General features: G+C 42.9%; 1 protein-coding gene across 13 annotated transcripts in view; it reads left to right on the forward strand.

Annotated features, from left to right (window-relative positions):
* Positions 1 to 27,001, forward strand: part of kcnc3a (potassium voltage-gated channel, Shaw-related subfamily, member 3a) — a 58,895-nt gene that overhangs the window by 24,686 nt on the left and 7,208 nt on the right. For 2 of the 13 annotated variants that reach the window (XR_006030643.1, XM_042085221.1), the window contains exons 3-6: positions 8,222 to 9,206; positions 10,917 to 10,949; positions 11,914 to 12,114; positions 13,666 to 13,791. Coding sequence is in view for 9 of the 13 variants with exons in the window: in XM_042085221.1 (XP_041941155.1) it covers positions 8,222 to 9,206; positions 10,917 to 10,949; positions 11,914 to 12,114; positions 13,666 to 13,781 (1,335 nt within the window). In the remaining 4 variants the exon portion in view is untranslated. Of the gene's footprint in view, positions 1 to 8,221; positions 9,207 to 10,916; positions 10,950 to 11,913; positions 12,115 to 13,665; positions 16,402 to 23,385; positions 26,718 to 27,001 lie in introns of those variants that run through there. The other 11 variants (XM_042085223.1, XM_042085218.1, XR_006030645.1 and 8 more) reach the window with 9 other exon arrangements.

The raw sequence follows: 27,001 nt of genomic DNA on the forward strand, positions 1-27,001 counted from the left end.
TCTCTCTCTCTCTCTCTCTCTCTCTCTCTTTCTTTTTCTTCCTCCCTTTCTTTCTCTTCGAAGTGACCCATTTCCTTACACCCTGTCAAATTAATTAGGTAGGGGAAATATTAGGTAGGGGATGTAGGTGCACTGATATATGGGTCTGGGTTTGTGTGTTAGCATCAAACTGTTCTCTTTGTGCTCACACCACCTGGAAATAACTCAATTTTTAGGCAGTTCATTCAATGATCCTGGAAGAGAATCAACTTTCTCCAGAGTAGAAAGACAGAGTTTGGGCTAAAGGCTGTTTTGAATGTCAGAACTGCGGAAAATGTTTACGACCAAGTGGACTCTCTTTTTAGAGCATGTCAGGGGTAGAGTGATGATAGGGTGGTAATCCTAAAAAATAATGCCACAAGAGGGAAAGAACAGGAGGGAAAAAAACACCAGGACAGGGGACAAAACACATGCCGAGTCATAGAGGACAGAGGGAAACAGTGGGAAAGCACAAAGAAACGGGACAGGGACAGAGAAAGGGTCACAGGACGCGACTTCATAGGCGAGAGGATGAGGGATATTTTGTGAATAGTTAAACAGTAAGGGGCTTGGGCTTGGGGTATATAACATGGAGGATACTGCACTAGTGGGAAAGTAGGTCACTTTAAGTCAAGATAGAAAATCGGAAGACAGATTGAAGCAAGAGGCAACATTAATAGTTAGAGACAGAAAGAGTTCCGCTGTATTGTAAGTTGGGTATTAGGCATACAGTTTTTCACAGTGCTGTTAGAAAGGACAATACACAGGAATATGATATACGAACTGTGAGAAATCAATAAGCCATATTGTACATGCCAGTGCAATGCCGAGCCTTGGTTGTGTTTGTTGCAGCACAACGTGCTACTGCACTTGTGTGTGTGTGCAGTCCAGTGTGCTGGGAGTCTGTGTGCTGTATTTAATGGTAAGCTACCCACAATGCACTAACGGCAGCGTTTCCTGCCGTGCTTCATTCACATAGTTTGGTTAAGACAAATGACAGCGCTAATGATGAAGAGACGGGACGCGGCGTACAGGTGCTTCAACACGAGAAACACAAACAAACTAATACCTGTTTAGTTTAGAGATAGAAAGCTGATGATGGGTAGTTTGCCAACATGGAAACTGGCACATCGATACTAATAAAAAGTGGTGACAGTGAGATGACGTTAGTCAACTATGCCATTGACAGAGGCCCTGAAGGACTCCGCGGAGAACAGTGTTTGACGGGTTGTTGCTCTTTACCTTTCGGGGGAAAGACATCTCTCATGAGTGGGCAGCTGTGGTCAGAAGTACACACTTCTAGTTTGTAATGGCCCCGCATTAGTTTGAAGTGCAAGGCAAAGCATAAAGGCAAGCCTAAATCAATAGGCTGACAAATTGAATCTGTGTGAGTGGGCTGTTTAATTTTGCAGCAGCCCGCCCAGACGTTTACTAAGGAGAAGGTCGCATTTGGGGTGATCAGCACAAAAACCCTCTCCTAGAGGATCTGGAAAATGACCAGCCAATCAGATGAATCATCCCTCCACCTGTGTGACACAGAGAAGGATTCTCATTCAGTGCACAGCTGAAAAGGCTGACAGGCCACAGCGCTGGACTCTCAATTCAATTCAATTTCAATTTATTTGTAAGGGACAGTGTGCAATTAAAACATAAATGTAAACATTTGATGCATTGCACCAGAGTTAGCCTTGGTGTGTGTAGTCCCACAGGAAGCACAAATACAATATACAAGCACAAATACAAATACGAATGTGTCCATTGGTTTTAAAAAAAATGACCATTGTGGCGATTTTGTTTTACCATGGTGCTTCAATTACACTCATTCTGCTGCACACAGACCCATTCATGGGTCAATTTTTACGATTTTCTAACCCTTCTGACCACACAGTGTAATACTGCCTGACAGACAGCCCTCACAATGACCCTATGAAACAGAGATGCTGACCATCCTTCCATCTCTGGTTTATTTACTATATTTTAAGCCTTGCATCAGCTACACTCTCGCTATCCTCTCAAACCCCACATCCAGGGGTTTCTTCTTTCTCTCTGTCAATATGTATACATGTAGCACAAAGGTCTACATAATATTGCTGTTTGTATGGCACTATATAAATTACACATTTACAGGCATCATTTCCATCCTATCAGATGAATTTCCAGAAACCAATAGCAATGATGGACAAATGTTGTGACATACTGTATTCAGTACAGTATGTTATTTTTCTCATTATGGGTGCCATGAATGACGGGATCAGTCAACACAGATAAAGGGATATGTATATTAAGTCCCATTAGCAAAAATATGCGAAACACCTTAGTTATGTGACCAGGAAATGTAGACCTACGATTATGTGACTATGTCACGAACTGAAGAGAGAGTGGGTTGGGAAGAGTGGGTTACACACAGTGAGAGAAAGGAAACGACAGAGAGAGAGGGAGAGAGAGAGAGAGAGAGAGACCGAGAGAGAGCAGTGAGAGGGCAGCTGAGCTAACAAGGATCTACTGACGCAATAACTGTACCGACGTATGACAGCCAGGTTTGTTTGGGTCATATCAAGCCCCCCCCCCCCCCCATTACTTATCCTATACCTGTAAGAAAAGGCCAGGCAAAATAATAGCAGTAGTCTGTTTGTGGCCTGGGCCACTATTAAGTTATGTTATTAACACAGAGTGTAGTATTTCAGATATTTGTAATGCTGTTGTTGGCGAGTATGAAGTGACCCAAGGTAATGAGACTGCACTGGGAGTGATGGATGAGGTGAGGCTGGGGAGAGGGGGTGCAGCACAGCAGTGGGAGTTATAGTGGAGGGGGGGAGAGGTGAGGTGGAGAGGGAATGAGGCCTGACCACTGGGGTGAGGGTATCAGATGTGAGGGGTCAGGGGTGAGTCTGCTGCTACTGCGGCTGGTGGGTGGGGGTGGTAGTGGGTGGTCGGGGTGGTAGTGGATGGTGGTGGTGGGTGGGTGGTGGTGGGGGTGGGAGTGGGGGTGGTAGTAGGTGGTGGGTGGGGGTGGGAGTGGTGGTGGTGGTGGTGGGTGGGGGTGGGAGTGGTGGTGGGTGGGGGTGGTGGTGTGAGTAGGAGAGGAGGGAAAAAGGGAGAGTGCCGGTCCAGTGCCTAATGCCTGAGGATTGGCCTCTCTGTCAACGTCACTGTTAACCTTGTAAATATTTCAGAGCATCCCACTGTTGTCTGTGTTTCAGTAGAACTCTGGGCACCATGTTGTGTAAGGACCTGTGTTAAAAAAACACAGTGACACCAATGCACACAAGTACACAGACACACTGCCTCACACACACACACACACACACACACACACACACACACACACACACACACACACCACACACACACAGCATTGAATGGCAATTAATTTACAGCGATCCGTGGTGTTACTTTAAAGAACAATGAAACAACACTTTATACTTAACCTGGCTGATGTTATAACAGTTAGGTCACGTAATACATTACTTTACTTGGGAACTCTGGGAGCCATGTTGTGTAAGGATCTGTGTTAAAGAACCTTAGTGACACCAATGCAAGAATTCATTCATCAACACACACACACACACACACACACACACACACACACACACACACACACACACACACAGCATTAAGTTTGCTATTAATTAACAATGATTGTACTTTAAAGAACAATGAAACATAATTTTATACTTAACAACCTTGCTGATGTCATAACAGCTAGGCCAAGTAATACATTGCTCTCAGAAACTGTAGCAGCACATTCTGAATTTATGTCCACTTATGACAATACATGTATTGCCTATTGTTCTCTTTGGACCTATTGTTGATGTTTTAAAAGCTGACCTGAATTGATGGTGGCTGGTTGTGTAGGGTGTTAGAACTGCTGAGTGGTGGCTCTGCTATGGTTGGCTTAGTGTTACGGCAATCCACGCAGTAAACAGGAACCTAAAAATGCAATGGCTCCAGCCCTCTTCTCTCATTCAATCTACTGCCTGTTTCCTGTCCCTATGATATTACGCTTGGGTTTCAGCCTAACATTGGGATAATAGGTTGCAAAAACATACAGTTCATTATTTCCCTTCCCTATTTAATTTAGCCTACTTTGCTTTATCTTTTCATGACAGTAACAAAAATGTATTGCAATAAATTTAAATGGATCTATTTAATGTATAATGTGCAGGTAGGAGAATCATTATCCAGGTGTGTGATCCCAGAGAGTCAAACACATGACCTTGGTGTGTTATCAGCACCGTGTTTTCTCAATTGCGTTCGCAGTCACTAAACCTACATTATGTGCAGGTCGGCTATCTTTTATGATTTTGCGACTTATAATTGAATAAACAATTTTACAGTATAATATTACATCTCCAGTTTCTGACATTTTCTTTGCACACATAATTACACACGTACATCTCCATTGAAAATAAATTGTGGGGCACCAGTACGAGGGTGCTGGCCTATGGCTTGGGCTGAGATCAGGCAGGTCAGTCTCCTGTCTCATTGACTCAACAACAGGATCCTCATCTGTTTCTAGGACACTGGAAGATGAAATGGGTTTGTTAAATTAGCTCCTGCTAATCGGCTCGGGGAATTTGTCAAATCTCCGAGGATGCCTCATCCCTTCATTAGGCTGCTCCTAAACACCACGGGAGGACTGACCTGACTGCGGTTATTTGGGAAACGTCCTCAAAAACATATTTCCCATTGTGATCCTGTGTGCAGGAAATCTGCACGTTTTCAAACTGTGTGTGTGGGAACTGCAGGCATGCCGGTGCGTTTAATGGTATGTGGCTGCAGGATTAATCTGGTGTTACAATCTGATCAGGCCTTTTCAAGACATTAATGGCTTCGTACCAGCTTTTCTTAAAGTAGCCTTCCATTCAGGGCTCTGGCTGTGCAGCCTTGCAGAGATATAGCCAGGCTTAGAGAGAGAGAGAGGGTAGAGAGAGATAGAGGGGGAGAGAGAGATAGAGGGGGAGAGAGAGAGGGAAGGCAAGCAAATGGAGGAGGGAGACGGCAGCAGAATTATAAAGGTACAGAAATAGAAATTTGTGTACAGGAATCTTTGTGGTGAGCAGAGGGAGGGAGAACATTAGCCCTCTACACAAACACACGCAAACATATACAGAAACACACACACACACACACACACACACACACACACACACACACACACACACACATACATACAGCACATGCACACATTCTTACACACACACCTGCACACACTCTCTCTCTCTCTCTCTCTCCCTCTCTCTCTCTCTCTCATACACACACACACACACCACAGGCATCTACATGCATTCCTAAATGTATGGTAATGATGTGTTATATAAAACATAGATTAATTATGTGTGTTGAGTAGAGTGTGTGCGTGTGTGTGTGTGGGGGGGGGGGGGGGTGACAGTTGTCTGTTGTCACAGAAGAACTGATGATATTGATCCTGGCTGATAGGGAGAAGTGGCTGGGCTTTAGACGGGCCACACACACACACACACACACACACACACACCTCACTGCTCGATCAATGGACATTTATCTGTATGAGAAAGAACATGACAACTCTGTTTTCATAATGGTGGCTGTGGTTCTGCACCATGCTATAACTCAACATCCCTCTCAATCCCGTTCCCTCGGCTTACCTCTCTCTCTCTCTCTCTCTCTCTCGCTCTCTCTCTCTCGCTCTCTCTCTCTCCCTTTTTCATCTTTCTTTCCCGTCTTTATGCAGCTACCCCATTTCTGTCGCCCCCCCTCCCTCCCTCCCTCTCTGCTCTTCCTCGGTCTCTGTGCAGTGTGTCGGTGAGATTGCAGCACTGAGGAGGTTACCTCCCTCCCCCTCTCGCTCTCGCTCTCCCTCCCTTTCAAACACACGCTTGCTTTCAGCTGCTCTTTGTTGTGTTTGCTGCCCCCTGTCTTCCATCTGGTGGAAGAGCGAGCAGCGAAACCCCTGCAATGGACCAAACGGAGACACAATAGCACCAGCTCATTCCCAAACCGGCAACACAGACCATCTATCTCACAATACACTGGGTAGTATATACACAACCAGGCTTTCATGTATCTATTTGTAGGCTAGGCCTATTGCCCACTGCTCATCAAGTCTTCAAGTCAAGATAGGAAAGACATTTTCTCATCACGTTTTTCTGAAGCTTTGAAATATAATTGCCCTGATGGCAGCTGTCTCTCAATAGGACACTGGCCTGATCTGGCACATGACGAGCCCAATCTTCTGGGCAAGATCTGTCTCAGTCATCAGTTACCCAAGTCTGCAGAATGCAACTGCAGTAAAAGAACTCTTCAGTCTCTCTTTGACTATAATGTCAGTATAAAACATCAAATACATCTACTTGTATTTGATGAAAACGTGAACATTTTAATACAAATACTACAGTGTACAGTGTGTTAATCATTATTAAGGTGATCACCAGCTCAAACTACAATCTTCCAATATTACATTGTTGCAGTGGTTCATTGAGAAAACCTGAAATAAAGCCTATGCATGCGTTTATGCATGTTGAAAAGGCCTATATTTAGTTTGTCATTTAATTTCTTTTTTTGTGTAAGTGAGCTTTCTCTCATATGTCCCATGCATGAAAAAAGATTGAACCTGCATATTGCAAAATGTGTCAAACAGATACAGTGTATCAAGTAAAACACCAAAACCCAAACACCAAAACCCAAAACATGCACCACAAAAGAACAGAAGGTAAAAGAAATAGCTATAGAAAAATGAAATACACTATACGTGGACGTGTCGTGACATAAATAAAACCTTTATTTATTCCAACATTTAATGAAGTTTAGTCAGGTAATGTCTGACCTTTGCTTTTATAATGTTCTGTTATATATTTAAGACTTAATTAAAAGACTTAAACTAGATTTAAAACTGTAAAATTGGTCACCAGGAGGGTGGAACAAGAGAGAAATGTCAATGTTTACCCTATTACAGTTTTTCTCAGTCGCTTTGGTGCTTTTCTCACATCACTATTAACATTTGCACAGCAGTTAGTGCATTTCACAAAACAATTAGTGCAAACTGCAAAACCTAGTGGATAACCTGCAAAAGCACGTCACTTGCTCAAAATGGATAGTCCATTCCTCAAAAGCAAGTCTTCATGTCAATGAAACTGCCAGTGTAAGTGAGTACAAGACACTTAATACGTACGTTTCACATTTTTACTGTATATGCTCTTTGCAATTTTGCAATTCTATCGCCCAAAATTTGATAACCGATTTGATAACTAGTTCAACAATTTTGTATGTAATGACTCAAGCAATGAAATGAAGACTATTAGTTTCATTGGGAATGACTATTCAGCATCCATAAGTATAGTTCATTTTGACTGACATGACATAAGCAAATGTTAATGTTATAAAACAGCAGAGAATTGTACGAAAGCAACTGATACATGTCCAAAAGCATTTGCAATTTGTTTAGAGGAAGGAGAAATTGCTACTATGATGTGCACAAATTACTAAATGTTGTTGAGGTTGAACTATTAGTTATGAGAATTTTCATTCTGATCTGAGAAAAGCACCAAAGTGACTAAGAAAAACTGTAATTATTTTTAAATAATATTTAGGAAAGACATTTTGTTATTTTTTACATGTATTATTTGAAATTTAATGGGTGGGACAGAAAATGTCCTCAAATTCTGGAATGTCCCACATAAAACAAATCAGTGTACTGCACTGAGAACACTACATGCTGCAGTATACCCTTCCTTTGTGCACCTTCTATTTGAAGCTCTTCCAGTTAATAAACATTTTCAAGAAGTAGAACGGATTTTAAAACCCTGTAAATACTTGTAAAAGTAGAAAGCGCAAAGCGAAATAGCGATTTTTAGTCAAAACATGATACAATGGACTATACTGTACAAATAACCAGACATTTAGGCAAAGTCAGTCAGTTGTAGGCTATGGTTAGCTGAACTGACCTTAGCAAGTAGCAACTATTGCAAAATTGTGTGGTTAAAGGGGATCTTTGAAACAGAGGTTAAATGAAGGTTAAACTTTTGAATAAGATATATATAATAAGGTATAGCCTTTCAAGAGGTAGTGTACCTTACTAATGTTACTATTGTTACTATTTGAATATGTTTGTTATGTTATGTCTACCTGTGTGATTGTGTGTGCTAACCGTGTGTAATTCAGATTTCTGTGTATTTGTATGTATTATCTGTCTGCTCTTTCTCTCTCTCTCTTTCTCCTCCTGCAGTATGTGGCGTTTCTGTCCCTCTTATTCATCCTCATCTCAATCTCTACATTCTGCCTGGAGACGCATGAGGCCTTCAACACCATCTACAACAAGACAGAGAATGTCACCGTGGGTAATGTCACAAAAGAGGAGATCGTGTGGGAGGTGGAGACAGACATATGGCTCACTTACGTGGAGGGCGTCTGTGTCATCTGGTTCACTATTGAGGTGTTCGCCCGTGTCATCTTCTGCCCCGACAAGGCTGAGTTCTTCAGGAGCTCGCTCAACATCATTGACTTCGTGGCCATCATGCCCTTCTACCTGGAGGTGGCGCTGAGTGGCCTCTCCTCCAAGGCGGCCAAAGACGTGCTGGGCTTCCTGCGCGTGGTGCGCTTCGTGCGAATCCTACGTATCTTCAAGCTGACGCGCCACTTTGTGGGTCTGCGGGTCCTGGGGCACACGCTACGCGCCAGCACCAACGAGTTTCTCTTGCTCATCATCTTCCTCGCGTTGGGCGTCCTGATCTTCGCCACGATGATCTACTATGCCGAGCGCATCGGAGCCGACCCAGCCGACCCCACGGCCAGCGCCCACACCACCTTCAAGAACATCCCCATTGGCTTCTGGTGGGCTGTGGTCACCATGACCACGCTGGGCTACGGGGACATGTACCCGGAGACATGGTCCGGCATGCTGGTGGGCGCACTGTGTGCCCTGGCAGGCGTGTTGACCATCGCCATGCCTGTGCCCGTCATTGTCAACAACTTTGGCATGTACTACTCGTTAGCCATGGCCAAACAGAAGTTGCCCAAGAAGAAAAACAAACACATCCCTCGCGCCCCGCAGCCGGGCTCACCCAACTACTGCAAGCCAGATGCACTCGCCATGGCAACCGCCTCACCGCACAGGCTCATGGGAAACGTGCTGGGAAACATTGGGGTGTCCGGCAGCATGGGCGGAGACTGCCCTCTGGCCCAGGAGGAGATCATAGAAATCAACCGAGCAGGTGTGTGTCTGTGTGAGAGAGCAGAGCGCCTGAGAATGTGTGGTGGCGTAGCCAGTTTATGAAAGTATATGAAATCTAATTAGTAACTGTATTGCTTTAGCTCGCCCATTGTATCCACGGGATGCCATATTACCCTGTTTGCACCCTCTTATTCACTGCAACATCTCTTACTTACAGTTTGAAGCTCACCTGTTTCAAGAGGACAATGCATAGTCAATGTCACCACATGATTTCATACTTTTCTATGGAATCATTGCTACCCAGGGCACATTTTTGGAGAATTTGCTAGGAAATAAGTTTTCCAGTGAAATTTCCCTTCTGTATTGCCCACAACAGCATCGTTGACTGCATTTGACTCTTTAGGAAGATCAGTTACATATATTTGGTCTTTGCAGTCATGTCAAAAATATCAGTGCCCCCAAAACGTCGTATTTTTCATAAACCCTGGGCAGCGTGAACGATTTCGTTCATCAGCAATTATCCTGTCGCTCATCTCTGCAGCTTGGCTGATGATTGGTATGATGCCAGAGCGGGTCCAGCGCCTGGCCACACACAGATTAGGATTAGCAGTGTGGCCTGGTGAGATTGGCTTGTCAGAACAGCATCCCACATGTCAAGCTCACAGCTCCAGGGAGAAGGCAGGGGATTAGAGTCTGAGGGTTTCCTGCTAGGCCCTCCATCTACAGCCTTTGATAGCATTAACTAAATTAGCCACCCTATTCGGCTCCTCTCTCCATCTAACCAATCCCAGTAATGAAGTCTCTGAGTCAAATGAGAGAGTGCCACTTTGATGCCAAGGCCACTTATGTGTTGGCCACTGGGTACTTCTACTGTAGATACTGTAGATCTACTGAGGTTTTCACAGTGAGAGCACTTACGTGCAAACACACACATACTCGTAGATACAAACACAGTGCTAGTACAAACTGTAATACAGGCTATATGATTAGTTTCGGTAGAGTAGTGGGAGACTACTGCATACGTTGTCTCCTACTTACAAATCAAACAGACTATCTAAGACTAAGGCAATCTGAACTTGTGGTAGAGCCTTTATGTAAATATTCTGTTGAGCAAGAGAAAACCTCCATTTCACAAGTGTGAGAGAAGTGCATTAATCTCAAAAGCCCTAGCCTTCTACGGTAAAGAACATGAGCAGGTGGATGATCTGAGGTATGATTATCAGCAAGACTTTGAGTTGTTTCTACTCTTCCAGGACACTCTAATTGGATAGGTTTAAGTTTGCTTATTAAAGATGCATGTCATGATTGTTCACTTTCAGAAGAAAATGGGTGTTTCTACTCTTCAGGACATTTTTATCCACTGGATGAGTTGTGCTTGACAATCATGTATGAATAAAATATGTATAATCTGTCAGCTCCAAAAGAACTTTAAGGTCTGTCTCACATAAAGGTGACATTTTATTTTGAGGGAATATTTACACTTAAATCTCTGCTTGAATGTCATGTTAGACACGTGTCAAACCACAACAGCCCTGACACTTACCAACCTTCCTTAGCAACCTCTAGGCTTCCGAATGTGAAACAGACATTAAAGAGGAGGTCAAGTGTGAATGAAAAAATTCAACTGAAATTCAGAGGCACTCTCTGATGTGTATCTATGCATTTGTTCTCATCCTTTGTCTTCCCTCATTTCCTTCTTCCCCCCTCTCTCTATTTCAACTGTCAACACTACAAACTCACACAAACTCAGGGGATAAACTATGCACTCAACTTACGATGCTGTGTAAGAGAGTATTGGTTTTAGTCCTCTCTCTCCCTATCTCTTCCCCTCTTTCTCCGTCTGCCTGTTTGTGTATTTGGAGTGCTGTGCCTGAGGTTCTTCTGTAAATTGTACAGCATCTCACGTCAACTCATGTCATATTTGATTTGACAGCTGTGTCAAAAGCTGTAAGCACTAGCTGCCCCGCAGCACCTGTGCATATATGTGTGTTTGTACTGTATGTATATGCGTGTCTGTGTGTCTGTGTGTCTGTGTGTGTGTGTGTGTGTGTGTGTGTGTGTCTTTCTGTGTGTTTTTGTATGTGTATTTGTGCATGCAACGTACAATATAATGGTGATAGTCACACCATCACGTGACCTTGTCTGTCAGAGTACTAATATTCGTCCTCTCCTTCGTTTCACCCCTAACCTCACATTCTTGATCACTTGCTCACCTGTTCCCTCATTTAATTCACCATTTCCTCACCTATCACCTCCCCTCAACCCCCTGTTCTCAACTCCAACCTGTGTCATGTTATTGCCTGAGCCTTTTTTGTCTTCACCTACGTATCTCTTTTCCCCCTCTGTCCAATTTTGATTTTCTTTTCTTCCTCCCTCCATCTATCCCATCATCAATTCTCTTCTATCGTTTTCTTCCCTGATATCTCTCTACCTCTACCATCTCTCTTTTCACCCCATCTCTTTGTGCTCCTCCCATTCTTCTCCCATATTTGTCTCTCCATACCATTTTGTTTTATCATCTTCTCTGCGTTTCCCTCTGTCTCACTACACTTTTTATTCCCCTTCTCCGTCCTGTGTGTCTCTCTTGTTCACATTCTGTCCCTCTCTACTTCCCTTCCTTCTTCTTGCTTCTTTCCTCCCTCTCTCTCTCTCTCTCTCTCTCTCTCTCTCCCCCCCTCCTCTCGCTCTCTCTCTCTCTCTGACTTTCCCCTCTGTCTCCCTTCCCTCCTTCCCTCTGTCTTTCTCAGACTCCAAGCAGAATGGCGATGCTGCGAGCGCAGCCCTGGCTAATGAGGACTGCCCCACCATAGACCAGGTGCTGGGCCCGGATGACCGCAGTCCGGCCACAGGGGGGCTTGGCACGGGCCGCGAGCGCTACCCCCATGACCGCGCCTGCTTCCTGCTCAGCACTGGGGAGTTCCGCACCACAGACAGCAATGTCAGGAAAGGTACGCGCCACTGGGCTCAGTGATACAAACTCACATGCTCACACACACACACACACACACACACACACACACACACACACACACACACACACACACACACAAGGATGTACACATTTGCATGGACACACACATATTCGCTTACAGTTGCACAACATTTATATATAGCTATGGGTATGTTTAGGTCTTCTAATAAATATTCTAATTAGTCTAGTCTCTCAAACTCTCACATTCATCACAATGAAGGCACTCTCTGTACAGTTGACATTATTCTCCACAGTAGACAGTATTCTGATAGTGACTGTTCTACAGAAAGACACACATGTAGGCCTACCCACACACACACACACACACACACACACACACACACACACACACACACACACACACACACACACACACGCATATACACACACACACACACACACACACACACACACACACACACACACACACACTCACACTCTGACTACATGACACAGGGGGACATATATTTAGTAGAGGAACCACACCTCCCTGCATTCTCCCCCAGCCATTCCTCTCATCGCTCCACCACATCAGTCATCTTGATTGACAACCAGTCGCTGCTGCCAGGCCACTCCCACTGCTGCTCTGGGTTGGGTTTCTGGGAAGGGACAGTGTGCTCTAGAGAGAGAAAGACAGAGAGAGAGAGAGAGAGAGAGAGAGAGAGAGATCCGGGACAGCATTGGCAGTGGCAGGCAAAGGCAGAGGCAGCATTTCTGCTGCAATACTGGCTCACTGGCTCAGGATCCTCTGCAGCAGTCTGCCTGCCTGCCTGTCTGCTCTGAGGAGTTACCCTCTGCTGGCTTCACTGCAGCAGTCCATGTTTTTCTCTCAGCTCTGCTCATGCATGCACACACACACACACACACACACACACACACACACACACACACACACACACAGTCTTGCACGGTAAATACAAAGATACATACATGCATACATACATGTTATACACACACATATAAAACTTATGTCTGACCCAAACCATATATATATATACAGTATAATACATATGATATGAAATGATTATACATGAAATGCACTTATATTCATGTATACACAAACAATAATGAGCATAATACTCGCTTCATCAAGCTGTCGTCTGCTGCTAAATCTATCTATCTATCTATCTATCTATCTATATCTATCTATCTATCTATCTATCTATCTATCTATATCTATCTATCTATCTATCTATCTATCTATCTATCTATCTATCTGTCCATCTATCTATTGTCTGTCTGTCTACCTGTCTGTCTGTCTATCTACCTGTCTTGCTGACATTCATTAATTTCTTAATTGGTCAACTGGTCATACTCTCTCTGTTTGCTGGTCTCTTCCCTTACCCCACATCTTCTATTCATCTGCTCCTACTATTTTGACCTTCCCACCTTTTCTTGCATTATTGTCTCCTCCGTATGCACGCTGGCTTTTCCCATTTATTCTTTCTTTTCATGTACCTCTTCCTCCTAAACTTCCTCTATACCCCCCTTTACACACCTACTCCCACACTCCCCCAAAACACACCAGAAGCAGCCGCCGCCAGCCCCATCTCCCCCCCGGGAGAGGAATGGTTCAAGCCGGAGGGGCCTCTGCTACAGCAGGACCTCAATGCAAACTCTGCTTCCTCCTGGATCAAACCGTAGCACCACAGAGGTAACACCCACATCAAACCAACACAAATACTATCACCTGCTGTAGTTTCAATCAGAGACTAATCCAGTACCAGTGTTAACATTTGAGGCAGAGTCAAGCCTAACAAATACACGCCAAGATAGTTCAAACACTTACATGGACACACGCACAGAAGCGTAAGACATGTACAGTGTTGTGAACGTCTGTTGGTACACACAAGCACACCACACCACACCACACATGCACAGATATGTACACACACAAACGCCCCCTGACACACACACACACACACACCAGTACAGCCTGTGTAGCATACCAGAACTCAAACAGCCACATCACTGGCATTCATAACCCAAGTACTCAGCGCACATACCTTTCCATGTCCATATGTCTGCATCTCCACACATAATGCACAGGTCTTACACACCAAGTTACATCTTTGACACGAAGGCAATCTGTAGCAGCAACCACAATCTCTCTTCCACGCTTACTTCTGCTTTTTCCACTCCTCTCTTTCCTGCTGTACTTATATATTGTATTATTGTACCGAGTCAATTTAAAATGCATGACTGATGTCTTTTCTGATGTACAAGAATGTGTTGTCTGTTTCACCATTTCCATGGTGGATCATGATTCTTTGTGAAAATGGGATCGGGGCAAGGTGTAATATGTGTGTGTCGTGTATGTTTGATGTTTGTGGGTGTTGTACGTTGATCACATTATCCTTCACATTGTGGAATCACACTGCGGAGAATACACACACACACTTTTTCAAGGACACATATGCATCACACACACACTATTTAAGTTGGAGACATATTTGTCTACCATCTTCATTTCTCTCTCTCTCTCTCTCTCTTCCTTTCTTTCTCTCTCTCTTAATCAGCACAACCTGACTTCACAAACACATTCCTAGGATCTCAGACAAATAAACCCATAAATCCACATACACAATTAACCAATTATGCGTGTATGTGTGTGTGTGTGTGTTTGACTGTGATGATAGCCTAGCCTGTGGTGCTGTATCATTTCTCTCTCCCTCTCTCTCTCTCTTTCTCTCTCTCCCTCTCTCCTTCTCCTTCTCTCTCTCTCTCTCTCTCTCTCTCTCTCTCTTTCCCCTGGGGCTGTTGTGAGGTGTCTGACGCGCTGTTGTGTTGTTGTTGTTTTCCTCCTCAGGTTGTGTCGTGTCATGCGTTTGTATGTTCGCTCTTGTTGCTATCCGTTACTCTTCTCTGTCTCGTCCTCCCCCCGTGTGTGTCGTGTGTGTCGTGTGTGTTGTGTGTTGTGTTTTTGTGTTGCTGTGTCCTCCTCCTCTCTGGCTCTGGGGCTTTTACCTGCTTGAGTGCCCATATCAACTTTTGACCAACCAAACAAACAAACACAAACAGAGCTGAGTTCTCACAAATGTGTTACTATTGTGCTACTTCTGTAGCCATGTGGCCATTTAGTTGTGTTTTTGTCAGCACTGCACTCTCATGAAGGTAAAAGTCACTGGGGGAATTCTTTATTTCCTTCGTTTACACAAAGCTGGTTTCTTCTCTGTCCTGGAACTGCCCTCCACCGGAGCGCAAATGAGCTTTGTTTCATCACAATGCGTCCAGAGGCCACCAGTGCACTGGCCCCGGGTCAGATCCTCAGCATCATGCCAACTGATATTCTCCATATAAATGCAGAAAATCAGACTGACCTGGGGTCAGCGCTTGGGGGCAAGAAGTGTGAGACAAAAGCAGATAATGTCAAGGGCCTGTGCTGAAACATTGATCATTGATCATTGATGCTGTGAGGATGTGCTACAGTCCTTTGGTCTCGAAACACTTGGACAGAATTGTCCACACATAGGGAGGACTGGGTGTTCACGGACAACCAATCGTGGACTGGTAAACAGGCTAACTGAGATTAAAAGAGAGATTATGAAGGACTAAGATTCTGAAAATACATTACTGGCTGACCAATTGGACTGGATTAATGAGATGTACAGAGAAGATGCAGCAAAACCAGAAACCCCTAGCAGAGGTTTACCAGTAATGACTTAAGTTACAGCAACACCCAAGGAAGTTCTGACTGATCTTTTAGGACATGTGTAGAGACAGACAAGCTGTTTTGACTGACAGACTTATTAAAATACATTGACGGGTCTATAGACCCAAAAGGAGAGACAAGTAGACAAGTCAGAATGCACTGAACAGAAGAGATGGACAGTTGAAGAGAGTGAGAGTTGATAGACAGCGACAGCTTGGGACAGGCGACACAGAGGGCTTACTTGTGAGACTCGTTGGGACTGTAGTGAGCTGGTGCGTGCGCTCTGCTGTGCTCTGTGCGTGTGTGTGTGTGTGTGTGTGTAGACTTTCTGCGTGCTTTGTCCGTGGCTTAAAAGCCAAGCAGCTGAGGTGAGGGCATCGAGGTGGGTTCAGTTCTTCACTGCTCCACAGACCGGCTCTCGCAGCTTGTTGGCTTTTAACAGGGCTTCATTTAGCTTCACTGCCCATGCGGCTTGGCAGCCATCATTCTCTGGGACTTCTTTGACCTCTGTTGACAGATGCACAAAACGACTAGCAAGGGTCAGGAAAGGTCAAAGGTTAGAGGTGCTGTTGCTGCCTCAATTTGCCCCCCCCCCCTCTGTTACACCCCACACATAAACACTTGAGTTATCATCAGTATTTACATGTGTTTGTATGTGAGTAGTGTTCTACATTGAATTCATTTGCAGAGTATGTTGTCATTGTGGATGTTTGTGTATTAGTAGTTGTATCTTCATTTTCTTTGCATTTTATTATTGATTTAATTAGTCATTTGATTTACTTTTCTTGTTTCTTTTCATTTTTCCCTTATATTCTCTTTTCTGCTACACTCTGTTTACCCATAATACTTTTCAGCTCTTTCTTCTCCTTTTTCTCTCTTTCCTACCCACTGTTGCCAAGGAAACAGTGGAAGAGAGCATTCTGGGACTTGAAAGCAATGCATTATGGGACAGCTATGTTAAAGAGTAAAATAAAGTAACATTTAAGATCATAAGATGTCTGAAAGCAACCAGGTAATGAAGACATGAGTGTTCATTATGTCCAACCACCAAACCATGCTCCCACGATGCACTGCAAGTACCATGGTTAATACTAGTATGCTATTGCTGCTGTGTTGCATTCATTTATATCACTGGTTTTGCTTGTAAGTCAGTCCCTTTCTTTTTGGGTGAGCAGCTTGTTGGAATTTGAGAGTTTGTTTTTGTCTCCTTTCTGATGACAACCTTAGCACAGTGAGTGTCTTGGCTCTTTCCCCTGGCAGACTGCACCGGCCTGCGTTTAGTGGCACAGGACAGAACCTTCTGGGCACACACTGCGGAGGAACCGCTCTCCAGCAAGGGCTTATTCCCATATGGGCCTTTCACAGGAGAGTTCCTGCCCTCTTGGGAGTGGTTCTCTCGCTCCCTGTGGAGTGGACATTGCACAAGCAGCATATGTGCACTTGGCTAAGTATTACTCTGCTGGAGAAGACAATAAGGCACAAGGTGCGAGAGTTCCCCCCAGCATTCTTGGGCTTGGATTTCACGACTGCGGTAGCTACATATGTTTTCAGCAGGAGACTGGAGGAAGGGGGCGGCGAGTCCAGTATTTCTCCTCTCTTCAGTCCATCTGAGGTGTGAATCACCACCGCTCTGGGACTCTGTTAGCGATCCCTTCTGTACATTTCATTACGAGCCTCCTGATGGGCATTATGAACACTCAGACCACACCAGACCAGGGTCATAGGGAAGTAGTTTACTTAAAGGCCACACGGGCTTTGTGGCCAACCAGATTATAGAATCTGAAGTTTTCCTTTTCCTATATGCAGTCCACCCTGAAGCCTTTTCTCTAGGTTAAAGAGAACCTTGACCTTGCAGCCCTCATTTAGCAACTATTCAGCTGTTATACAATGGCTGTAATCCACTAAATCAACATAGATTTACCCAACCTCCAGGGGGAGAGTCAGAGTTCTCATTTTGCTCAGGTTACTTTGGACGTTATGGATTGGGGTGAGTCAGAGGGCTCCTCTACAGCTGAATTCATAGTGAAGCCTTGTAATACGTCCAATATGGCCATTCTAAAAATCCACCCACAATCTACACTTTTTTAGAACAGAACATTTTGCACGTTCAGTTTGAAACAGGCTCTTTGCCTCCTGCCTCTGTTTATGCACATAGCTCCATGCTATATGACCTTGTACAGCAGTGACTTTTGTGGTGGTAGCAGCCATATTGGACATATTACAATGCCAGGGTCAAATCAGCTGCAGGAGAGTCCAGTCTAACAGAAAGTAATAGAGGGGCTCGACTGGTTTTGGAGATTTGCTGGACATGGTGTCTGCAAATGCTTTGTTGATTAATTTAGAAAAGCATAAGGGCAAGGACACCAACAGAAAGACAGCATCTGCCTACTTTACATAACCCTTTTTCACCACCAGGGGTGCTCTCTCTCTCTCTTTCTCTCTCTCATGTGTCACTGAGCAGTTATATCACAACAGTAGCCTTTGTTTGGCAGATCAAAAGGACCAAAAGAACAAAGGGAAGAAATGTCAATCTTCTGATAATATTCTGTCTAACCTATAGAGCACTAGGCACTTGGACATCATTACATAAGAGGAGAATATCTGAATCTGTTTTTGTATGGTCATATTACGTCCCCCACGTCACAGAGATCATCTATATTATAATATATGTATACAGTCATGTTCGTTTGTTTACTAGAGTAAGCCAGTGAGAGGGGTACTATGATAGAGAGCCAGTGTTTGTTTCTGATAGGGTTTGGATGTGTCAGGGCTTTCAAAGAGTGTTGCATCTGTCTCTGTGTCTGTGCTATACACGTGTGACAGAGTGTATAGTTCACTCTCACATCCCACATCTAACATAGTGCCTTTACCATGTATGCAGTGGACATACATGGTCCTCATGTTGTGATTCTTTTTTTGGTCTTGGGTGTGTTTGACATGCATGAATGTTTTTTCCCCTTGCTTGTAAGTATAACACTGTGCCATTGGCCAACACACATTTCCCTCTTAAGTTCCTTAAGGATATGAAGTGTAACATCCTTGTCCACTAAACAGTTTGCCAATACAGGTGTAAGGACCCAGAAGCGATAGACTGGTAATAGTGCCGGGATAGTTTCTGTAGTATATATTCAGATATGTAAAGTCTGTCCATGACGCACACTGAATATCTCTCAATCTTTCTTTCTTTTTAGAATCAAATTTCTACACACATGAATACCACATCAAGACGTAAGAAGTAGAATAGTCTCTGTAGAGCATGTCAGGATGTCAGGATTGTTGCTTTCAGTGAGATATTATTGTCAGTGTCATTGCAAACCCTTTGAGAGGCTCTCTTGTCTCTGGGTGGTTATGTATGGCTTAATACCAGGTTTTTCAATATAAAACTCATAAGTAAACTAAATACAGAAAATACTGTTTCTCATCTAGGTCTCTTGATGCATATTTTAGTTCTTCTTGGTCATGGTACACTGTTTCAGTATTAACTTTTACTCATGTTTTCCTTGGTCCTGGTTTTTCAGTCCTGTCATACTTTGTATTTTTATTGTCAGTATCAAATGCATCTCATTGTATTTGTCAGTGATACCATATTCCCATATTTGAAAAGATAAGCATAAATGTGTTTGACAAATATTAACCTGGGTTCCAACAAATTAGCATTGTTGTTAAACATTAAGATTCATAAAGATTATAATGCAGCAAAAGGTGAGGATATAAAATATCACTCCTATATCATTTATAGTGTACCACAATACAACATTTTAATAACAATTTGTGCTGCAGGCGTAGCAGTCCAAATCAGAGCACTGGCTATCCTGACGCAGTGCTGGTTTGTTCAGCGTGGACCTCCAGGGTTGATATTTGCTCTCCTCATCGTTGTGTCCCCCCCCCCCGCCTGCCTGCCTGTCAGACTAACCCTCTTCATCCCCCACCAGGCCGCACATCCAGCCCCCGTAGCATAACTAAGGTGTGAACAGAGGTATGTACATGTAAACCAGCAGTCTCCACTGCTGCGCTTGGATTGGCCCTCGGCCCTTCCATTCTCCGCATGAACACCGTGTTGCCCTTTGCCGAGCTTCGCTGGGCCGGTGTTGGCTTCGGCTCGGATACTTTCCTTTATCTATGTTATGCTGCAGGGAAACATCATTTTCTGCCCTCTGGTTGGGACACGGCACTTGTGGTGGTCAGATTATGAGGTGGTGAGAAATCTGGATCAGGTCTGTGCAATGCAGAGAGTCTCAGTGAATGTGAGAGCCCTGCAAAGTAGCCACCTCCTGGAGGGCACTGAGAGGTCTTTTGAATAGTGACCAAGTCTACATGTGAACATAACAAAGTGTGTGTGTCCACATCCAGTGACTGTTGTGTAACATCTGTGTCACCATCTGTGAATGTAATGCTCTCTCACAGTTGTAAAGCACCACTGTGGGATCATATTCTCATAGTTTATTCAGAAAGTCAAGTGCTTGAAAGGGAGAGTTGCTTGTGCATTTAGTTCATAAAAGTAGCCTAAGCAAATGTACATTTACATCTGGATGTCAGAAATATGTGAAGAGTATTGTTATCTTACTGAGGATTTACTTCTTCATTTTCTTAAAAAGATAGTAATACTGTTAATGAAACAGGAAAATGGTGATAGAAAGGAGGTTTTGAATGATTTCGAAAGTGACTAGCACAGGGTACATTTACAAAAATGATTTAGAAAACACACATATCAAAATCCTGTCCAAAAGTCCTAAAATCTCATTTTTTAATTTCTCATCGTTCAGTCTCATTTTTCATGTGTATGCAGCATGTGACTGAAATGCATCACAGGATATTCTTTCCATTGTGGCTACATGGACCAATACTATTTCCAACCAACATTTTGGAATATTTATGAGTTAACAGAAACATTTGGAATATTTGTGTGTTAACAAAAACATTTGGTCTCAGTAATAATTCAATTAAGATTAACCTCAAGTAGAACATCACTACCTAGCAAACACTGTGTTGAATCAAAATGACTAGCCTGCTAACCATACAGTTAATCATGTTACTCACTTGCAAGCTCTGCCATGCTTCAGCACTGCACGGCAAATCATCTTAGTGTTATCTCTTACCGTTAACACTAACACAGTCAGTCCCAAATTCCAGGGCTTAGTATCCCATAGTGTGTATTTTGGGAACTTTACTGTGAAGATACCAACAAAAGTGCTCATCTTTTAGTTTAAACAATTATTTTCTGACAATGACCAATATATTGCAAAACTGCAACTTGTATGTACCTGTCTGTCAGTGTGTGTATGAGTGTGTGTGTGTGTGTGTTATACCACTTTTAATTTATTTTGCTTTAGAAACTGTATCTAAAGAGAATGACCATTGCCTCTCCAGTTCCACACACTATGTGCTGATATCTTTTAGAGATATTTAGAGAGGACCATCCAGTAATAGTTTTTTTCCCTTCATTATTCTCATTTTTTATTTTGTTTCATGTATCACTCACTTCTGATCATTTGCATGTTGTATAGTGTGTGTTCTGTGTTGATAGTGGGTCATATAATTTAAACATATACAGATGTTATATATAGAATTTACACATCACTTATTTACACTTCCATGTACTTCTTACTCTCTCAGGGGGGAATAACGGAAGTCTTGGTGTTCAGTTCAGCTTGAAAACCTATTAATGTCAAACAGGCTTAGCCAGAGTGTTCCCATATTTAGCCAAATCAATCCAGAAGCAGAGGATAAATTGAGAGGCATAGTAGGCAAGAAAAGCCAAACATGTAGGACATGATTGAGTGAGAGGAAATGTGATGTGATGTTCACATAGCTCGAAGGACAGAGAAAAATCCTTTCCACTTTCACACAAATACATATTAGCATAGAGGAATGATCTGTTTTGAGGCAGGTGTTTGTGTGTGCGTGTGTGTATGTACATATTTTATGGTGACGCAGTCCCAGTGTGTCTCACCCTAAATCAGCCCTGTGACTCGATCTGGTGCCGTAAAAGTTATGGAGTAGCTGGAAATAATACCTACTGTGTGTTCTCAGATCACTATGGACGTAGGTCTTCCAGTTTTTATTTACTATTGTTTGTGATTGTTTTTTTCCATGACTACTCTGTGTGTTTCTGTCGGTATGGAGGTGTCCCTCTGTGTTTGTCTGTTTAGAAGGGAAATTACTGGGATGACATGTTAATTCTGCTCTCCTTTCCACATCCACACTCAATCAAAGCCACGGTGAGCAGAGTGTCCACATCTCTGCCATACTCTGTCCTAATCTGTTCCATTCTCCTGGAAGAATAGGCAGATTTGAGCACACACTAAGCTGATATACAGTACATTATAATAGGTTGCCTATGGACCCTTTCAAGAGAGTTCCATTATCAGCATCATAGTTGGCCCCACAAGACTTCCTTTTCAACATTCCATATGTTATCTTAATGCAGAGGAAGTAGATTGGGGCCCAAATAGAACGTTCAAGCATTATTTTTGTTTTTATTGTTGAAAGGGTCTATAGAAGCTCAGCTCTTGGGATTTGACAGAGGCAGATGATTTGGCTATTTAGAGGTCACTCGGGTGGCTAAGAGAAAGGTAGGGGTGTGAAAGGATGGCAGCCAGTTGCTTTTGGACCCTGTGAAGATGTCAGTGTTTTCCTGAGGCACTAGCATGTGTTTCATATCAGAACACTAATAAGGGTGTCTATTAAGATGTGGACACATGTAAATTTACACTCTGAGACCACAGGAACGGTCTCTGATGGTACCCAAGGAGCCTTCCTCTTTTTGCCTGTTAACTATTAGAATAAGACAGACACAGTGAATAGGAGTAACATTGACCTCAGTATAGATCTGTTTTTAAAGAGGACAGAGGGTGTCAACTGAAACTGTTTTTTGGATTTGAACTCTGACCTCTTCATGTGGTCCACTCCAAGCAGGCTCTGAGCTTTGGGCCGCAGAGCTCCACTGTGGCTGTCTCTCTGTTTTCTTTTCATTACCTGTGCAAAGGTCTGTGTCAGTGCCTGGATCAAACACCTGTGTGTCAGTTCTGTAGCGGACGGGTCCTGCTTTGTGGGGCGCCATATGTCTCAGGGAAACACTGGGTGCTTTATCCACACACTCCCATAATGCACCTGTTTTAATGAGTATGCTATTGCCACTAGAGGGAGAGGGGTCTTTATTCTAAACTATTGTAGCAAGATATTGTTGACATATCTCATAACTCTCATTCTTCTGTTTTGTCCTTCTGTTTGTTTGTCTGTCTGTCTGTCTGTCTGTCTGTCTGTCTGTCTGTGTCTCTGTCTGTCTGTCTGTCTGTCTGTCTGTCTGTCTGTTTGTCTTAACGTTTGTCTGTATGTGTGTTCGCTTCTGCCCGTCCTCTACTCCTATCTTATTATTTACTGAATCATGTATTCATTGCATTACATCTATTGATCATCCACATCAAATTCAAAAATACATTTTATTTTCCACCAATCTTCAATGTAACATCATAAATAAAATATATATTATTGTAAAAAATATATAAATGATAAACCATACACTTAAACACATCAAACATAATGTGATTTTCGTCTGTAACATTAAACTTGTCTGGTGATGCCTTCTCTATGGTCTAGCCACTGGCTATGAGAAGTCCCGCAGTCTCAACAATATATCTGGCATGACAGGGGCTCCCCTGCGCCTCACGCCCATCACCCCCATCAACAGCACGCCCTACGAGCCCTACGAAACCCCTGGACCTCTCCGGCGCTGCAGATCACCCATTCCTTCAATTTTGTAGCATAGCGAGAACAAGAAGACGACAGGAAAAAAAAATGTGACCTTAGTTTAAAAAAAAGAAAACCCAATATCAATGAACATCTTCTGATATAATCACAGCTCTGGAAGATAATACCCCCCCAATATTATAAAGTGAAGTAAAATGCCTTTTAGATAGCCTGATGGTAACCTGTAGGGAATGCTATCTGGCTAGCAAAAGTAATAGTATTTTATAGACAAGATATGCCTCACCTCGGGAAAAACAGTTTCATTAACTACATTTGCTTCCGGCAATATTTCAAACTGGCAACTATTAGGATCGCAGTCTGTCCATAGCAATATTTAGCCTTGTAAAAACAGAACTGTCTCTGATGAAATATAGCCGGGCTCATAGACCCTGAAAAAATACAGGTAATTTATAAGGTACGTGACATGGGCTGCCGTAGTGAGCTAGCTGGCGGCCCTTATTGCTCTGCCTGTAAACCCTTGGAAACAGTGGACATGGATGTATGGAGTCAAGTAGATGACAAGACCCATTTGCTTCTTTTTATACAACGCTACGAAGCCTCAAAGAAAACCTGATGTAGACACTCATGAATGACTGAATAAGTGATGCATTCGTAGGGAATGAAAGCAACCAAACATACAAAACCAAACATGTGTATATATAGTGCATGCAGTGAAGACAACTAAAATCAGGAACATGAAAATAAATTCATACCAAAAAAATACAACCCTCCCCTTCTCTCCTTAAACAATTCAAACAAAATAATTTGCCAGACTATAGTATGAGAAAAGTGCAATGTAGATAATATAAACCAGAATCACCCTATCTGTATAAAGTTTATTTGAAATATGATTCACCTCATCCAGGCCACTTTCACCAATCCTGTCATACTTCAGACTCCTGTTAACAGGAAATCTGATTCCATACGGTCAATCACAGCCAGCATTTGTTACCATAGCCTACTCCTAAGATTATCAACCAGATGCTTGTGGCAGGTAGTTCGAATCAACTGATTTAAAACGGTGATTCAGATAATGTCGTTGGAAATCTTCTGTCACACACTAAACAGGTAGGAGAGGAATAATGAAAAAAACTATTTTTATAAGAATGACTTGGGTCATTGGGGGGCAGGTTAGAGTGGCAAGGTGGGGTTGCACTTTAAGGGGAGGGATAAGAACCTTATAAGGTGTGTGTAGACTGTTGAACTGGAGGTAGTTGTGTCTGGTTCCAAGAGGGCATTCTGACACTTTCATTGACACCTCCCCCCTCCCCCATTGGTCACTCACTTGATGATACAGAGCTGTCCATGGAGAAAAGCAGATGGTGGGAGGAATCTCCCAATCAAGGGCCTATAAACCTTTATGCACTGAACCAGCACCACCCCCTTTTTTGTGCAGGTGCATGATGGGAAACACAGTTTTCCCATAAAAAAAACTGTTCATATATCTATATGCATACATATCACAGCAACCCCTTTCCTAAGGGTGGGGGGTGAAGAGGCCTGCGGCTGCCTGTTTGCCTGCTTCTCCTCTGAGACTCGGCTGGGCTTTTTACCCATAACACATCCCGTCTCATCCTCCTTCTGTTCTCATCCTGGTTGCTCCACTGACTGCCCTGAGTACTGTACTCAGTACAGTAGACCTTTTGTGCTCCTCTCAGTTTCTCCTTTTTCATTTCTGCTTTTTTCCCCCCCTCTCGGCCGCCCTCACTTTCTTGGATGCTGATCTTCACCTCATTGTGTTTAAAAGGAGGGGGCATGGAGTGGATGCTGGACTGACAGCTGTCATTAAGAGAAGAAAAGGAAAAGAGATGGCAAATGTTTTAGCGAACAACCTTTACAAGGAAATATGCAATGTAAACTAATAATGTATTGCCATGGAGATGTGCTGCTCATTTAAATCTGTTGTCAGTTATGACCTTCAAGCCTGTCAAAACTTTTATGTTTGTCTTTTTTAATTTTTGTTAGAACACAATGAGTTACAAGTACTGTATTTTTCTCTCAGAAGGAAAGCAGAAATAACTGATATTGTCTTACTTATTTTAAAGGCAAGAACATATGATTTATTTCTTGAGAAGTTCATGAGAAAGTATGAGTTGAAAATGTTATTTTATTTGTGGGCTTTTCAGTAGTGGACCTTCTTTGGGCAGAATTTCACTTTGAGAAAAGAATGATCATCATAGCATGATCCTTTTTTTATGCCTGTAGCCACTGTTGATAGAATTGTGAAAAATGTTTTTTTTTAATGAACAAACCTTTAATCTTTATTTTATCAGCTAGCCGGTAGCTTGTTTCTGACATTTTTTAATTTCTCTCATACCTCTCTTCATCCCTCCTTCCTCCTGCTCTTTCTGTCATCCATATACAGATGGATGCTAATCGAGAATGACTGAGACATGTTGCATTTTCTTTGCCAATGAATGAAAAGGCTGGCTTGTCATAGGAGAATGAGTCGTAGCTTGTTACTAGCAGTGAGAAGTTAAAATCACCTAGCTTAAGGTCCTAAGGTCCTAATTCTGTGTACCCACGGTTAGTTTGGAAGTGAGAGAAAGGGAGAAACATGATCATTCTTTACAAAGACAGAGGGTTTCATGGGTTCAGGATTCGCTGCGTCTACCTTCAGAGGTGCGGATTTTCTCATGATGATGCTTTTAGGTGGGGAGGATGATTTGAGGTTGAAGACTGGGAGGATGTTAAGGACGGGAGGGAGGTTTAACAGGAGGAGGAATATAAATCTGCAGGGAAGGGTGGGGGGGGGGCACAGGCTGGGGGGTTATAGAATAAATCAGGAGGATGGATAGATTTCAGGACCATCAGTGAACCTTCTCCACCAACTGTCTCTGTGTAACCTTGCAATTCTCCTTCTTCTCTCTCTCCTCTGTGTTCATTTCCATCGTCTGACCCGTTCTGTTGTAAATGAGTGTGTCTGGGTCAAGAGAGCTACTGCTCTGAGTCTTGTACAGTTTTCTAATTCATTCCCTCCCTGCATGGGTTTTCATCACAAGCAATAAGGACTTCATAATATAATGATTAGGGAGTATGTTTTATAAGCAAACAGATTTTATCAAAGCTTGTATGTATGTGTATATTCATATGTAAGTGTGTGAACATATGGATGTGTATGTATGTAATTATATACACATACATATTGATTGATTGCATGCTCACAAAAAAATATCGATTGGTATTTTGTTCCAATCCTCTTACTGTAATTAACGTGACTGCTTAATGGGGTGGGGCTTAGATCTGCATGTTAGGATGCTATTGGGTGGCAGAGACCATTATTACTGTCAAGGGAGGGGATTGGTTTTGAGTTTTGTTTTTTGTTTGTTTGTTTGTTTGTTTGTTTTAAGACGAGATTGGGGCAATGCTGAAACTAAGGATTTGTTCTGCTAATGTTTTTTTTTCTGTCGTTGAACTTTAAGATCTCTATCTTATCATTTTATTATTTGTTCTGTTTTCATCTTTT

This window comes from Alosa sapidissima, chromosome 3 (assembly GCF_018492685.1).
Source record: "Alosa sapidissima isolate fAloSap1 chromosome 3, fAloSap1.pri, whole genome shotgun sequence".
NCBI lineage: Eukaryota > Metazoa > Chordata > Actinopteri > Clupeiformes > Clupeidae > Alosa > Alosa sapidissima.